Here is an 18,252-nt window from a genome sequence, read left to right as displayed (position 1 = left end):
AGGTCATCTGTAGTGCTCAGGCTTTCAGCCCCCTGCTGCAGTGTGTTCTTGATGAGGTGGCCCTATGATGTTCCATAGCCCAAATTTTGTGATCGTCAGGATATTCTGCAACTTCCACCTGTCGTCTTACATTTTTCCTGTGGAGGGACAGACCAAGGACTGATTATGAGGCTTTTGTACATTGGGTGTGAAATGCTCTTGCGAGCTGGTATGTTAATAAGGAGCATATTTTATTATAAACTGGATGTAGTTTTGCTGCACCATGGAGTTGTCCACATCTCCATGGTGGTTGGGATATATTGAATTCAATCATTTATGATGAACCTAAAATGCTGCAGGGAGTGATATACTGTGTCCAGTTGTGGGCCCCACACTACAAGAAGGATGTGGAAAAATTGGAAAGAGTCAAGCGGAAGGCAACAAAAATGATTAGGGGGCTGGAGCACATGACTTATGAGGAGAGGCGGAGGGAACTGGGATTGTTTAGCTTGCAGAAGAGAAGAACAAGGGGGGATTTGATAGTTGCTTTCAACTACCTGAAAGGGGGTTCCAGAGAGGATGGATCTAGACTGTTCTCAGTGGTACCAGAAGACAGAACAAGGAGTAATGATCTCAAGTTGCAGTGGGGAAGATTTAGGCTGGATCTTAGGAAAAACTTGTCCACTCGGAGAGTGGTGAAGCACTGGAATGGGTTACCTAGGGAGGTGGTGGAATCTCCTTCCTTAGAGGTTTTTAAGGTCAGGCTTGACAAAGCCTTGGCTGGGATGATTTAGTTGGGAATTGGTCCTGCTTTGAGCAGGGGGTTGGACTAGATGACCTCCTGAGGTCCTTTCCAACCCTGATATTCTATGATATATAAACATAACTATACATTTTTATATGGAGAAAAATATACACATTTTCTCTTCTGTGTATCTTTTTTAGATCGCACTTGTAAAGTATGGAATCTGGTAACTGGACAGGAGATTATGTCTCTCGGAAGTCATCCTAACAATGTTGTATCTGTGAAATATTGCAACTATACTAGCCTGGTCTTCACAATTTCAACATCTTATATTAAAGTGTGGGATATCCGCGATTCTGCCAAGTGTATTCGGACATTGACGTAAGTGACTTAAATCTCAAATGGCAGAGAGCTGAATGATTCTTAATTTTAAATAAAATTTCATTAGTCTTAATAAGAGAAGGTGTAAAGATCATATTTTATGTATGGACTGCAAAGAAACCAATGTAAGGGTTCAAACTCCCTGAACAGACTCCCACTGACTTTAAACCTGGACTTTAGGGGTAGATTCACAGTGTCTAGGGAAAAGGAAAGTGTTGTGAGGTTTTTCTTTTTCTGTGTTCCACTGAGAAAAAACAGCTTTGCCTTTAACTTCAGGGTTTTTTCAGCCCTCAGATGGCATTTTGGTCTTGGTTGAGTGAGTTGAGTCTTTACACGATAGTTCTATTCAGTTTTAAAGGTATGGGAGGGGGGTTTTATGGGGATACTTCGAACCCTAATCAAACTTGAATCTTTCTCTACCTTATCTTTAAATACAAGAGTTTAAGGTGAGGATTCTATATTAAGGCTAGTTTAAAAACACTTATCATTCAAAAGCCAGAGCTAATATTTGAAGGGACCCCCTTTTCTGAGTGAACTTAAAAATACTAGCATCTCACTTGAGATTGCATCCTAGTGCTGGCTAGTTGGGATGTAGAAATAGAGGTGGGATATGTGTTTGACAAACTAGGAAGGGGATTGTATGAGTTCTGGGGAGAGAGCAAGGGGAAGGGTTTGGAAGAGGAATAGGAGTTGCTGGGTTGCTTATGGGAGGAGCAAAGGAGGCAGCTACCAAGAACTGCAGCTACCATGAAACTATCAGCTCAGCAAACTTTGATCTGAGGCCTCTCTTATAGTATCACTACAGGGTTAAGGTAACCCCTTTTGTTGCTGTTGTCTATATGTACTGTTTATCACATTATCCACCACTCCATTGCAACCACCTGTTTGGTGCAACACAGCAGTCATTTTTTGTCAGTATAAATACACAACAGTTTTTAGGAAGAGAAATCAATTTAGCCAGTTGAAACAACAGAAATGTAGTGAGCAGAATGTACTTATCTAAGCTAGAATTTGGCCAGAATATCAGGGTTAACATCTCTACTCTTGCAAAAATATGCCACTGAATCTTATATCTCAGTTGATCAGGAAGTTGGCATTTCCAATGGCACCATGACCCTATTGTTGTGCTGAGGATGAATCAACAGGCAGTCAGCCAGCATGTATTAGAGAGAAGAATGTCACCTCCTGAATAATCAGCACCTGGGCTTTTTCCTGAAAGTCTCCCATCCAAGTACTTATCAGGCTGATCCTGCCTAGTTTGAGATCCCAGTCACAGGTCAATGTAGTACAACTGCATAGCTTGCTGGTGCCAGCCTCTTTATGGTTGCAGACTCAGTAATATTTATTTATAATATGTGGAAACTTCAAATTTTTTAAATCCACATATAGAGTGTTTCTGTGGATTTGCCTATATTATTCAGCGTTCAAAATAGGTGTGTAGTTCTTCTCCATTCAAATAAGCATGCGTATTTTTAAACAAAATGTAACAGTCTCTTTTTGGCAATATCCAGGTCTTCAGGCCAGGTCATGTCGGGTGATGGTTGTTCTGGAAGCACTAACAGAACAGTAACTATTCCTGCTGGAGAAAACCAGATCAACCAAATTGCACTAAATCCAACAGGCACTTTCCTCTATGCAGCTTCTGGAAATGCAGTGAGAATGTGGGACCTTAAAAGGTACATAACTTAGGCAAAATATAATATTCTCTAGATATTTACCAGAATATATGACAAAGGTGGCACCAGGATGCTTCCTGTTCGTGAGGCAATATCAATGTCTTGGGCTGAACAAGCTCATAGGTCAAAGTCCAAGGGATTAATTAGTTCACACTATGGTTATTACTGACCCAATACAACACACTCAGAAGCTATTGCTTAATTACTAGTAGGCTGAGTCTTTGAATTAAAAATTGACTTTTTAAATGAGTGGAAAAGAATAAAAACCGAAAAGTTGAAAAGTTAATTTTAAATGAAAAGCATACAACCTTATTCACTGGACTTTCTTAACTTCCCAGTCATTTCCCCCTGCTTTCCTTCTTCGTTCCTTATCTCCTTTCTCTTCTCCCCATTCCTGCCTCCCTACAGGTCAGCAAACTAAAATTTATGTGATAGAGGGGAGGAAACCATAGAAGCAAAGAAAATGAGGCTGTGAGATTGTGGAAATGGGTTTAAAAACCTTTTGCCTCATTTTCCGCATTCCTTGCATCTCTCTTCCCTAGTACCCCCAGGTCAGCAAAGCCTTCCCCTCAGAATAATGGTCACTGTGTATGCACTGAGATAATTCCAGCCCCACACAACCCCAGTTCATTTCTGAAATACAACTCAAAACAAACACATATAGCATGATACTGCCAACCCTTAATGCTCAAATACTCACTCATGCCCCAGTCCTCCAGTGAGTTATGTGTAGGTAGCACCCTTTTTAAGTGAATGGTGCTCTCTGAGGAGCTCACTGTAGGATCAGAGCCATAGCACGCACTTTGCCTGGTTGTGAGAATCTGCAGGATCAGGCCTATATATAGCAGCTGCAGTGGAAAGAAGAGTCATTTTCTGTTCAGTCGAAATGAGTCAGAAGTAAGCAGTTTGAAAATGGCACAAGTGAAAAGACAGATTAGAGTAGCCCACTAGGGTACAGAGACTTGCATATTTAAGGTAGTTACTGAAAAATGATTTTGCTATTGCCAGCATTCAAACTAATAGTGGCTATCACCCAGTGAGAGCAGCTGGATTTATATAATATATGGTAATTGAAAATAACGAGACAGCGGTTATGCAAATCAGAATACAGACATACAGAAATAGTCAGAATGCAAAGACTAGCTAATGTGGAGATAATTGCCTGTAGTTAGAATTATCTGACATAAAAGTAGATTTTCAGACAAGTTAAGCATGTATTTATTTAAACATGATTGGGCATGTTTATTGGGTAAATTTCCAGTGTGGTGGGAGTGGAAAGGTGGAGCAGATATCTGGAAAACTTGTGAAGAAAAGAGCAAAAAGGCAGAATTTGGCCAGAAACTGACTGTCTGTGCTATAAAACTGTATAAATAGATCATGTTTTTCAGCATATCCAATGGAAGTAATAAACCCCCAAATCCCCACAGGGTGTCATGCTTTTGAAAACAGAGCTGCAGACTCTCTACATCCAGGTTTAAAGCTGGTTAAAAATTAAGAATATTCTTCATCACATTACCCTCGCCTCGCATTCACTCCTTTTCTTATTCTTAAAGATTCCAGTCTACAGGAAAGTTAACTGGTCACCTAGGCCCTGTCATGTGCCTTACTGTAGACCGCATTTCCAATGGACAAGATCTTATCATCACTGGCTCAAAGGATCACTATATAAAGGTAATACATCTTAGTATTAACATTTTCTCCTTTATTGTATTTTCACTTGACTGGTAGGGGCAGGGTTTAGGATTAGTGTCACTTCAATTTTCTACCTTCCTCTCCCAACATCCCCAAAAATGGCTGCCCACATGGAAAATCGTATATCATGTAATGCATATGAATATGTTTATTAATAATACCAATTTTATAGCACTTCCATCTAACAATGGCCCCATCTCAAAAAGTATATAACAGAAACAGTCTGATGAAGGGCAACAGCAATTTTTAGATTCTGAGAAAGTTTTCCATATAAAGAGAAATTAAAATATTAGGGCAATATCAAAAGTGAGAAGATGAATAAGTAGTGACATAATAGATATACACAAAATATTGAACTGTGTACAGAAGTTAAATCAGGAGCTCTCTTCCTGATGCACTGAATGATGAAGGGATCCTGAGGAGAAAATAGCATGTGGTCATGTAGTTAAATACTGTACATTATGCACACCCAGACAATGCAGGCTACCTTAATTCTAGTGTTTTCTAAATTTTGAGTGCCTGACTTTGCCACCCAAATAGCTTCCTTTTGATGTCATTGTATTTGTATTGTAATATGTTGTCAAATTAAGTTGGAAAAAGGCCAGCAGGCAAATCCCACTTAATTTAGTGGGAAAGATATAGTCATACTCTTGAAGGGAGATTCTAAAATATGGGATGTAAACTTAATTTATTTGAGTGGTTTGATGTGTATTAAAATACTAAGAGCAGAATATACCACTGAAGTGAATGTAATCTTTAGATAAAATTAACCTTCCATATCTTTCTGTGACAGATACATCTGAATTTCTAATTGAATGCCATGCATAATGAATTTTTTTAAAAAACAAACCTTTAATTCATTTAAGCTTTCTTAAATTTTATTTTATTTTTTACATTGCCAAATAATCAGTTTTTCTTATTGTCAAGTTTATTTATTGTAAAGTGCTATTAAGGTAACAAAGCTGCATGACACAAAGGTTATTTGAATGGAGCTAATGGTCTGTTGTTTGAAGAGCCTGCATTCTGCAACCCCGTTCTCAGAGGACTGGGAAGAAGAAAGGTATATGTGGCCCAGAGGAGACATCAATACTTACAGGGACAGAACACTTATAGAAGCAAAATTTTCTGGAAATTACCACCTCTTCCTACAACTATCCACCTCTCAACTACAAGACAATGCTTCCACCCTTATGCTCCTCTTGCTGCTGCACACTCCTTCCCTGAGCAGTAAGAAATTACTAACGGGCTGTCTGCGAAGATAGTAAGGCTGAGATGAGAGGAGAGATGTTCCTCTGCTACAGAGCAAATAAATATTGGGCATTGGTTATTGGTATTTGGACACATTTTTATAATACAATTAGAAGATTATGCATTGATCGCCTAGTGAGTTAGCACTTCTGAATAATTCCCACTTGCAGTGAATTCAGTGAAGCTCTGCTGCATTAATTGAGTGGGGCTCTGCCACATAATTTATGTGCTCCACAGTATTCTGGGTCTTGCCTGTAAGGAATTAAACTCTCCAGCTCTTTCCCAAGTGTTCCCCTATAAATCATTCATGGTGGGTTTGTCTACACTGCAGTGCCAGCCCAGATTCAAACTCAGGCTCAAGGCTAACCCCTCCTGTATACACACAAATGATGCCAACTGAAGGTTTGGCTCAAGAGTCACCACAGATCCCATGGGAGTGGAGGTGCTGAGCCTGAGTCAAGCTGGGACCCATGGTTCAAGCCCTATTGCTTTGCAGTTTAGACACAGTCTCACTGGACTCGTGCTCTGGAAGTCCACCAAAGGGATTCCTCAAACCAACAAGCTGACTTTCTTTGTCCTATGGACAGTCAAGTTTGGTGGACAGTCCCAAGTTTCCCACACAGCACCACAAACAAAGGGCTAGAGCAGGCACATTTTGGAGGGCACTAAAACTGGGTTATGGGTGGTTGAACTCAGGCCCGCATGAGTCCAACTTTCAAGGTAGGTGTTGGAACCCCAACAATTCCTAACCTGGAATTACAAAATGAGCGTAGATGCTCAAGCCCTAGGTTAGCAAACTCAGGATCTGCTAACTCGAGTTCTGCTAAACCTGAGCTTATATTACATTATCCCTGAATAAATTCAAGATAGCTACATGGTAGAGGTGAAATGAGTTCTCTGATTTATTTTGTTAATTGCCTGCCAAGAGTAGATAGCATGTCTGAATATTTATTGCTGTTCTTGTTCTAGATGTTTGATGTAACTGAAGGGGCCCTTGGAACTGTTAGTCCAACACACAATTTTGAACCACCTCATTATGATGGGATTGAAGCACTTACTATCATTGGAGACACCCTTTTTAGTGGGTCCAGAGATAATGGAATAAAGAAATGGGATTTAGCTCAAAAAGACCTGCTTCAGGTAATGTAAAATCAGGTGGATGATCTGATAATTTTGCTGTAGTACTTTTGTGTGTATTTCATACTTTATAAATGAACACTCGATTTGTGCTCAGCCTGTCATTACCTACTTTGCTGCTGCTGTTTTTAATTCGTTAGGTAAGCATATTGGTCAAATAAACTGGACATGTAAAGCTGCTCTTTTTACTAGGAACACCATTGCTTTCCTCTGTAGCTGAAGTGGAATGTCAGAAGACTGACAGTGAAGTGGTTTGTACTCCGTTAGTATAGCACAGAACATTTACGTTAATTGGTTAGCTTCAAGAGCATTGTTATAAATACATGAAATCACATCCTCATGGAATATTCATCTTAACCTTCTTGCGCTCTGAATTGGTTTATTAACATCAGTATTGTGGACAGTGTGGAGAATATTGAATTGAGGAGTAATTAATGAACAAATTTTTTACTGTTTCCTAAGTAACAATTGTTACAAATCGGATTTCAGAGCATTTTCACTATATATCCTTTGTTTTACTTACAACTTCCAAAAACATTCTTTTTGTCTGAAATGTTTTCTTTCGCGGTCTCAACTGAAAAGACGTGTGTGTGTGTGTGTGTGTGTGTGTGTGTGTGTGTGTGTGTGTGTGTGTAAAATTATAGCTACAATGTTTCAAAACATTTCTTTAGATCCATGCTTCTAGAAAAAAAAATGTTTCTCACTCTAAAAAAAAATTGTCATTTATTTATTGAGGATAAGAACAATAGAACTTTAAAGTGTGTCTTAAGTGATTTTCAGTCTGGAATATCTCCACAATCAAACTAAAAAAACGTTGCTTGGACAATAGTTTTAAAAGTCATTGGAAAAATTAACCTCTGAGCAGAGCCTAACAACATCTTGGTTTGGTTTGGTTTTTTTCCCCTATGACATACAGCACATTCTTTTGACAGACCTTTTATTTAAAACATTTTGAGTGAGGTTCTGTTCTGCAGCACATAACTGAGAGCCTCGGGGCTAAGGCAGCTTTAAGTCACCTTTTGCGACCTCCTGATTCTAGGCTGCTTCAGGGGCTGCAGAAGCCACTGACATTACTGGAGGCCTGTCTGAACCTCCCTGGGCTGCTGTATGGGCTGCAGCTCCACAAGACTCTGCCCCTATGGCAGGGCTTGAGGGAGTCCTTGAGACAAGAGACAAAATTATTTAGGCAAGTCAAAACTAAAGAAGATGTGAAAAGCAGTAAATCTGATTTAAAAAAAAATGCTTATTTTACACTGTGCACAATTCATCTGTGGAACTGATTGCCACGAGTTATCATTCATGCTAAGTGCTTAGCAGAGCTTAGCAATTCTTGAAAAAGTATTTGGATGTAACGAAAACATCCACAGTTACATCAATAAGGATTAAAATAAACAGAAGTTATTCCTTCAGGGCATAAGAGACCCACTAACTGATAAGGTTAAGAAGAAACTTCTTGGGTGGGCAGGTTATTTTATAATTGTCTTGTATGTTTTTTTGTGCCTTTCTCTGAAACTACTGGTCAGATCTGGAATGGCAATTCCTATTTTCCTATGTTATGCAACCTTATGAGTACTTTAACCTTATGAGTTAAAGTACAGAAATTCAGATTCCCACAGTAACGTTTAATCAGCCATGTTCGTACGTATATACATCCATATATTTTATAGCATACATTTGACCATATAAATAAAAAATATATTAAGCTACACATTTAACAACAAAAATGGGTAGAATAGGAACAAAAATATTATATGCATAATGTGATCAAATTAATGTTGTGAGAATCATAACTTTTGCATTTCCAGACTCATTAAAATATTGTGTAATGTGAACTTTGCACTGATATATTCACATATATAATTACGTTAATATTTGTAACAGTATGTAGAGTGCACTCTTCTCTATACTATAGTGATTTACTGTATAATGAACTGGATGTATTCCAGTATACCACAGGCAATATATTTTATGCTTTCTCATAGAGGATGTGTATTTTGTTGATTTTAGTACATATCCTGTTATCTTTGTAATTTGATTGTTAAATTCAGAAGAGCATGACAGAGCTCAAAAATGGTTAACCTTAGCTTCTATTTTTTCCCACAAATACTGCTTCAGAATATGTCATGTGTTTATCTGCAAATGTGAGCAACCCAAAAGGGATTGGATTGAGTGACACAGTTGTACTGAATTTTAAAGTAAGAAATGAAAAGAATTGATGTTGCTTTTTCAATGCCTGAATATATTTAGAAAACAATTGGAGACATTTTAGAGAGCAGTGTTGTAAGATAGAAGGTAAATATCACTGAATGCCAGGACTTCCAATTCTGAGATCACTAGGGGAGGCGGGACACTTAATATCAGAACTTACTTATGCTTTCAGGTTTTTTGGTGGAGTCTTTTATTTATTTTTTTTGCTCTACCTAATGTCTCAGCCACTTGGGAGCTCTGCAAATAAGTTTAGCAATAATTTTATAACCTGATGGCATATAACCTTTTCTGGCAATAAAAATACTCTGGTTTGTAATGTTGTATGTGTTCTCATTGTGTACTACATGTTTTAGCTCTGCTCTTGACTGCTTTGGGCATGACTATTCCAGAGGGGGAGAAAAGTGGAGTCAGAAGCCAAAGCTAAAGTTGCTCTAAAATGTAATTATGTTGGAAGTTATTGCCCAAGCCTGTTCCCATTGAAGTCAATGGGAGCAGGCTTGGGCCATTAGCTCACGGCTCTTGATCTCAAATGAATGTTATTGGCATCCTGTTTGGGTAACATTTTGCTTTCTGAATCAGCAATGTCTTGCCTCAGTAAAGGAAGAATATGTTTTTAATGGATGTTCCTCAAATCTATTTCTAATACGTAGGAGGGAGAAGGGAACAAGCTTTAGACAGTTTCACAGTTCCTTAACTATTTCTATACAGCTGGTAAGCATCTTACACATTTGCATCTTTAGGGTTCATTTTCTTTAGTCTGAAATTTTTCTACAGTCCCACAATTTGTTTTATATGCTTATCAGTAAAATACAGAACCTGAATGTTGAAATATACAATTATTCTGTATCTACAACTTTAGTCTCTTGAAATGCAACATGTATGGACTGAGCAGGTAGATATCAGAGTCAGTACTGTGCATAAGGGATTTTATTTCTGTTCTGCAATAACACTTTGCATTTCACACATTCAAAATTAGGTACAAATGCTGATTAATGTTGTTATATAAAAGCCGTTGTGATAGAAAAGCTTTATCCCTGTTTTACAGAAAGAGAAAGTGAAGCAGAGAAGTTGTGACGTACCACATAGCTAGTCTGTTGCAGATCTGGGAAACTGGGATTAGAACTCAGAACTTCCTGATGCCTAAACCTGTGCTCATTCCTGTGCCCATTCTGCCTTGTAGTGTGATTTGTGTATCATTTGTTTTTCAGCAAGTTCCTAATGCACACAAGGACTGGGTGTGTGCTCTTGGACTGGTGCCTGGCTCCTCTGTTCTTCTCAGTGGCTGTAGAGGAGGTATTCTAAAGCTCTGGAATGTGGATACATTCACACCAGTAGGAGAGATGCGGGGACATGACAGTCCTATAAATGCTATCTGCACCAACTCCAGCCACATTTTTACAGCAGCAGAGTGAGTTTGTGTTCTAATGTTTTCCATACATGCTGCTTTCTCTTTCTTCATGTGTAACTCAAATTCTGCACAAACAAATTAATTCAAAGCACTCACAAGTGTGCTAGTCACTTCGAAGCTAGGTCCATGCTTCAAATTGCTTACAGACTGTAATATGCTATGGAGATCTCAGGCCGTCCACTGCTAGAATATGGCATCAGAAAATTCTCATAGACCAGGAGACAACCCAAAATGTCATGCTTTTGTAACACAAATACACAATATATGTGCTAAGCAGAAACTCTGAATATGGTAACTTCTTACTGTCCTCCTTTCATGTCTTAATGTGAATACTCTAGGGAGGAATGCATTATTAGGTAGAAGTGAGAAATGTTGATGATTAGTGACAAAGGGTCAGATCTTCCCATTGCACTCCCAGTATCTGAGAGCCCAAGATAGAAAGATAGGCATGTTTAGGTAGAAGCAATATAAATGGAATAATTCCCTTACTCTTGTGGAAAAATCAAACATACTGGAGACACTATAAACAAGAAAAGTGTCTAGAGAAAATGCAGGCATCTGCATCAGAGCCTAGGTGGACAGTAACTAAGGTGAGCACAGGGCCTGCCAAGGCCAAAATTGTTATTTATTGAGGCACCCAGCTTTAAGAAATACTGAGCGGCCACAGCTCATTGATTGGGAGCTGCGAGAGGTCTGCGTTTATAAAAGTCAGGCCACTTATATTTAGGTGCCTAAATATGGGTGTAGGTGTTTCATATGTATTTGTGTTTGAAAATGTTGGTTATGTACATTTATCATACATAAATCTGTTGTCTGTGTGCTTAGATTTTAAATAATTAAAAATAAGACTGTCCCAGGCTCTAGTTACCCTTATGCCTCATTAATAACATGATAAAATCCTGGCAGTGTTAATAATTCCAGCAGGCAGCCAGGCACCTGCAGATACTCCTTTCTTCATCATTGTGGGAAGCAAAACCTTAGCTTTGGCAAAAGCCCAGTCAAACAAATATCACAGTCACCAAAGTTGGGCTATTTCAGGTCAAGGGAGGGCATAAGTTCCAGAGTTTAGAGCCTTGCCAGCTGATCCCAGCCTTTTATAAAGACAGGAATATAAGAAATGTATATATGCCGAGGATATGGTATGTGAGGTAAGAAAACAGTTATCATAAATACTTCATCATAAGCTGGTTCGTTTATAAGCCGACTCCCCCCAAGATGGATAAGTAAAAATGGAAACTTTTTATGACCCATTCATAAGCTAACCCTATAATTCAGGGGTCGGCAAACTTTGGCTCCCAGGCCATCAGGATAAGCCACTGGTGGGCGGAGATGGTTTGTTTAGCTTGAGCGTACACAGGCACGGAAGTAAACCTGACCCCATCCTCTCCCTCACCCCCCAAAAAAATGTCCCATCAGTTGCTATCCCAGCCCATCAGGGTAAGCCACTGGTGGGCCGGGACACTTTGTTTACTTAGGTTGGACCTATGGGTAAACAACACCAGGTCCACATTAGTCCCGGTCCAGCGCATACAGTTTATCGTGATGCTCCTGGACACAATGTTGGCCAGGGCCTCTCTCCCTCCAGATAAATTCCAGACCCTGAAAGGTCTCATTGACTTGGTCACAAGGTTCCTAGTGACAACAGCCAGGGCTTGCCTGCAGCCTTTGGGTCACATGTTGGAGTGCATGTACGTGGCCCTTCATGCCAGACTCAGGATAAGGCCCCTCCAGCTCTGGTTGGCCTCGATGTTCTCCCAGGCCATGGACAGGATGGACAAAGTCCTCACCGTGCCGGACTCTGTGATCACCTCCCTGGGTTGGGGGGCCCATGCGGTGAACTTTCAGACCCAAGGCCTGTGGTCGGCTCAAGACCTGACCCAACATATAAACGTCAAGGAGCTCAGGGCGATGCAGCTGGCGTGTATGGCTTTCCGCTTGCATGTGGAGGGCAAGGTAGTCAAGGTCCTCACGGACAACATGGCCTTGATGTTCTATTTCAACAAGCAAGGCGGGGCCTGATCCTTGGCCCTCTGCCACGAAGCCCTCAGGCTGTGGGATTTCTGTATAGTCCATGACATCTGCCTGAAGGCCTTCCACCTGCTGGGTGCCCGGAACGTGAGGGCAGATCACTTGAACAGGGACTTTTCCTCGCAACTGAGTGGTCCCTCCACTGGGACGTGGCCCACCGGCTCTTCTGAAGGTGGAGAACTCCCCAGGTGGATCTAGTCACTACCCGGCAGGACCAGCGATGCCCCCAGTTCTGCTCCAGGGGAGACCTGGAGAGGGGTGCTGTCTCCGATGCCTTTGTCTTGGCCTGGTCAGGCCGGCTTCTCTATGCCTTTCCTCCGTTCCCTCTAATCAGCAGGGTCCTGGAGAAGATAAAAGACAAACAAGGCCCGCATCCTCCTCGTTGCCTTGGTGTGGCCCAGGTAGCATTGGTACGAGACCCTCACGGACCTGGCGGTAGCTCCGCAGTGGCCGTTGCTGCTCCACCCAGACCTGCTCTCTCAGGACTAGGACCGCCTCCTCCATCCCAGCCTAGCAGCTCTTCACCTCACAGCGTGACTGCTCAGTGGCTAGGTGGTGAGGAAAGGACATGCTCGTAACAGGTTCAGCATGTCCTCCTTGAAAGTAGACAGCCCTCCGCTCGCCACTCTTATTTGGCAAAGTGGTCCCAATTTTCTAGGTTGGTGGCAGACCAAGGTGTTTCCCCTGTAGCTGCCCCTATCCGGCTTATTCTGGTTTACTTCCTCCATCTGAAGGCCCAGGACCTGGCGCCCTCGTCAGTCAGGGTGCACCTGGCAGCCATATCGGCCTTCCGTCAGTTGGTACCAAGGGCACACGATATTTTCCCATGCTATGACTGGCCTGTTCCTTAAGGGTTTGAACCATCTTTTCCCATATTCTAGACCTCCGGTTCCGCAGTGGGACCAGAACCTGGTGTTGACCCATCACAGGGCCCTCATTTGAGCCGCTAGCCGCATGCTCCTGGTCCTGCCTCTCATGGAAGGTGGCCTTCCTGGTCACGGTCACCTCGGCCAGGAGGGTCTCAGAACTCAGGGACCTGACCTCCAAGCCCCCATGCATAGTGTTTCATAAGGACAAGATCCAGCTTCACCTGCGTTCCTCCCGAAGGCAGTGTCCACCTATCACATGGGTCAGGACCTTTTTTCTGCCAGTTCTCTGCCTCAAACTGCACGCATCCCATGAGGAGTGCCGCCTCCACGCTCGATGTGCCGAGGGCTTTGCCGTTCTACCTTGAGCAGCCTAAGCCATTCAGGAAGTCCTCGCAACTGTTTGTCACCTTGGCTGAGCACGAGGGGTCAGTCGATCTTCATTCAGTGCCTCTCCAACTGAATCATTTTGTGCATCCATACCTGTTCTGCTCTGGCGGGTATTGCCCTGCCACCAATTGTGAAGGTGCACTCGACTTGGGCGCATGCCTCATCGGCTGCCTTCTTGGCCCACGTCCCTGTCCAGGACATTTGCAGGGCAACCATGTGGTCTTCGGTTCACACGTTCACCTCGCTCTATGCGATTGTCTCCCAAACCGGGGATGACGCCAGTTCAGCAGGGCTGTACTCCGTCCTGAGAACTTGTGAACTCCCACTCACCTCCAACATGTATAGCTTGGAATCACTTATTGTGGAATGCACATGAGCAATCCCTCGAAGAAGAAAAGACAGTTACCTTTTCCGTAACTGGTCTTCGAGATGTGTTGCTCACGTCTATTCCACATACCACCCTCCTTCCCCTCTGTCGGAGTTGTCTGGCAAGAAGGAATTGAGGGTGGGAGGAGTGCACAGCTCCCCTTATACCGCACCATGGAGGTGCCACTCCAGGGGTCACTGGGGCGCTCCCCCTACGGGTCCTGCTAGTGGAAAAACTTCCGGCACCAGTGCATGTGGCAAGCGCACACACCTATTGTGAAATAGACATGAGTAACACATCTCGAAGAACACCAGTTACGGAAAAGGTAACTGTCTTTTGCCGATCCCTGTATTAGCTATTCAATTCAGTGATTCCATAGAGTTTTTAAAATCATCAAATTTTGGTGTAGACCTGCTTATAAGCTGACCCCCGCTCTTTGAGGCGTCACTTTTTTACCAAAAATATTCGGCTAATGAACGAGTATATAGGCATATATTTAAAACCAACTTGGAGTAAATTGACAAGCTAAACATTTCCAGAAACTTGGTTTTTTTTTCTTTTTTGCTCACTTTTTCTGTTTGATATCACAAATGTTTTACAGTGATCGAACTGTGAGGATCTGGAAAGCTCGCAACCTGCTAGATGGACATATCTCTGATACTGGAGATGCAAATGAAGATATCGCCAGTAATTAAACATGAATTGAAATGATGGGCACAAATGAATATTGTGATAAAATGCTGTGTATTCTTAGTGCACTTTGCTGTGCATTTACTAGGTAAACACTGACAACTGGAATAAACTGGAAAACGCAGCTGAACCCAACCGGTAAATATGTGTTGTATTCTCCTAGAATTGATATCCTCAGAACACTAGCCCTGTATACTGTATTTAAAAATAGCCTATTGGTAATATACTTGAGTCTCCCTGATATATCTAATGGCTGGATTTGTGTGCATATATAACAGTTGTAATTTAAACAAATCAGAAAGTAATCTGCTCTAATAACAGTCTCAAACCTGCAACCTGAAATACAAAACAAAATACTCTATTGTACTTCACTCTCTCAGACATTCTGATGAGCTGATTTGTATCTTGAGATAACATGGGAATGATGCATACCATACTAAGCCTTTAATTAAACTAGGTTTGGTTTGAGGTTGTAAAAGGCTACCTATATTGATGTTATGAAAGTAGACTGAATAAAATATCTGAGAAAGTTGTTAGTGTGACAGATATTTTTAATATGGCTGTTTCTGGCTATCAGTGAATGCCATATGATTTGTGTTAATGTTAGCATATACTCTTTTTGACCAAAGTTGTGTAGCTGTGTATACTCTGTGCTCAGGACTAGAACTAAATTGCTGTTAAATTGTTGTGTTTTATTAGTGCTTTGCCTGTATTCTGTAATGAACAGTATTCTTAATGTCATAATAGACGTATATCTTAATCTGTTTTTCTTATGAACTTGTTTTAATCATCTCACATTTTCTTTAACAGCAATTTGTCATTCATTTTTATCTAATTTTATATGCTGCTAAAAATATTTCAGATACGCTATGTTTTGCAAACTTGGCTGTGACTAAGAGAACTGTAACACTGGCACTGGAAAAAGCTATGTAAATAGATGGATTGTAAAAAGAGAATATCTTATCTTGTGCCTATGTGGATTTTAAAATGCTGCAGAGTGTGAATATTGAAAGAGGATGTATAGTTTATCCAGCTGCTACAAATATTAATTTGTAAATTCTGCAAGTTTTAAAAGTTTATGTAGATTCAAAAACAGTGTTTGGATTTTTATTTTATTTTTTTTCCCAGAAAATATCGGCCTGTAAATTGTAGCTTATGTAGGTGATGTTTAAATAAACATGTGACTGTGAATTATTTCTCTGTGCATTTTTCACCATTCTGTCTGTAAAGCATGCATTATTAGAGTATACTTCCTGAGGCCAAATTTTTATATGAAATAGTTTTACTTTTTTTAATGCAATAGAACGATCTGATGAGTAAAATATTCCATAGATTCTACTTCTGTACTGTTTTATTGTTCTAATCGTCCATTATTATTCATTATGTGTTTCACAATAACACCTAGGAAACCCATCAAGGATTTGGGCCCCATTTTGCTAGGTACAGTACAGACTTGTAACAAAGCAGACATTCCCCGCCCCAGAGAGCTCACAATCTAAATTCCAGACACTACACAACAGGACAACAAAACAGACAAAAGCCTTGAAGATTTCTTTTAATTTGAGTTCCCATCACATTAATTTGAGTTCCCATCACATTAAATCAATTTGAAAAGTAGATGAAAATTCATAAATCTTCTCACTTAATAATCTTAATTTACTCTGGTTGAGACTTCCAAAGTAATAGCATTGTTCGAGTTAACAGTTCTGTTCAGGTTGTTGGGAAGCATCATTTACACTGAGAGTTTAAGTGCTCATTCTGACTACCAAAAGGTTACATGCTCGAAAGATTTAGGACCATATCACACCTTCCCATGGTAAAACCCTTAGATGGCAGCTATGTGTGTGAGTGACTGTGCCCTCTAGTGTCTGGTCCACAGAGAGCAGAAGGCATCTGGTACTACTACCATCAGCTGCGGGAGTTCATCTGTAGCTTAAATTGTACTAGAGACCTGTGGTTTTGGAGCTTGAAAGTTCAGGGTTCTAATCCCACTATCCAGTTAGGGGTGTGGATTGGTGGACGTGAGATTTATATAGTTACTATGTAATCTGCAGAACACATTCATTACTAGAAGGCCCAAGTGGCTACCATAGGTCACCTTCATGCTGTCTGACTAATGTTTCCCCTCAGTGGGACAGCTAGTGAGGAGATCCTAGGAGCAGAGCCATGAAACCCCACAGGGCCTGACTGATTTCTGATGTCTTCTATCTGGCAGACTAAAGGAAAGCATCCAGCTCTTCAATTTTAATTTTAGTTTACTTTTAGTTTTTAGTAACCAATTTGTTTTACATTCTGTATCTTTATCCAGTAGAAAAACATTACCTGACATGTATCAGAGGGGTAGCCGTGTTACTCTGGATTTGTAAAAGTAGCAATGAGTCCTGTGACACCTTATAGACTAACAGACGTTTTGGAGCATGAGTTTTCGTGGTGAATACATGCATCTGACGAAGCGGGTATTCACCCACGAAAGCTCATGCTCCAAAACATCTGTTAGTGTATAAGGTGCCACAGGATTCTTTGCTGCTATTACCTGACATGCGTAGAAGAGCATGTGTTTTGGTTAATCTCATGCCAGATACTAATGTTTGGAAAATGTTTGCAGTGTCTCAAATTACAGATATGCTGCTGTAACTGTCATAGTGTTGCCCATTATAAAAGGCGGATATACTGTGTGAACTAATTCTACCTGTCTGACCATGAAACGAATCAAGAGTCTTCAGTTTTTTGCTGTTCTGTTTGCAGGTCAGTACAGATGATATTTCTATTTTGCAATAAGCAGCTTTTAGAAGCTGAATGTAGTGTCTGTAAATGCAAAGTAGCTACATGGAGAAGAAATCAGACATTTTGTGTATGGGAGAGAACGGTAGAGGGAGAAAACAAAATGGGAGTAGATTTGGAAACCAATGCAGGCAAGGGATGGCTGCAATGGGGATAAAGAGGGACTGGGATGTCTGTACAGTGCTGCAATTAGATCCTGATCCAACTAGGCGTATGTCTAACTCTGTGCACGTGAATAGTCACACTGAAGTAAATGGAATGACTCACGTGCTAAAAGTTAAGCATGTACTTAAGTGCTTTGCTCATCTGAAACCTAAGAAAGGGAAGGCAGCCCCAAAATAAGTTTGCCCAGCTCCCACTTCTGAGGCTGGGAACTGCATCCACTTATACTAGAGATTGATTCACTCTTGAGCCTAAGGGAGAAAGTTGGAGGGGACATCATAGGAGCCTCTGCACACCAGGACTAGCTATGCCATGTAATATACCTTTTAAACATGCAAATAATCCCAGCATGTAAGCTATCAGTATTATTACACTGGAGAAAATGTGGTTGCACTCATCCTCCTCAGGGATGCCTAGTAGTGCAGTATTTGCTAACCTAGTTTCTCAAAAAAGATGGAATCAGAAAGAGAAAACATGTATATGTTTTCATAATT

The 18,252-nt window shown here is 40.9% G+C and overlaps 1 protein-coding gene across 10 annotated transcripts in view; it reads left to right on the top strand.

The window, feature by feature from the left end:
* Nucleotides 1-16,009, top strand: part of KIF21A (kinesin family member 21A) — a 152,638-nt gene extending 136,629 nt beyond the window's left edge. For all 10 annotated transcript variants that reach the window (XM_030577343.1, XM_030580734.1, XM_030579884.1 and 7 more), the window contains 6 exons: nt 925-1,105; nt 2,617-2,781; nt 4,335-4,452; nt 6,691-6,861; nt 10,275-10,474; nt 14,727-16,009. In XM_030577343.1, coding sequence (XP_030433203.1) covers nt 925-1,105; nt 2,617-2,781; nt 4,335-4,452; nt 6,691-6,861; nt 10,275-10,474; nt 14,727-14,820 — 929 coding nt within the window. In that variant the 3' untranslated portion in view covers nt 14,821-16,009. The remainder of the gene's footprint in view (nt 1-924; nt 1,106-2,616; nt 2,782-4,334; nt 4,453-6,690; nt 6,862-10,274; nt 10,475-14,726) is intronic.
* Nucleotides 16,010-18,252: the final 2,243 nt, after the last annotated feature.

Source organism: Gopherus evgoodei, chromosome 1 (assembly GCF_007399415.2).
Source record: "Gopherus evgoodei ecotype Sinaloan lineage chromosome 1, rGopEvg1_v1.p, whole genome shotgun sequence".
Taxonomy (NCBI): Eukaryota; Metazoa; Chordata; order Testudines; family Testudinidae; genus Gopherus; species Gopherus evgoodei.
This window is presented reverse-complemented; position numbering and strand designations above follow the sequence as displayed.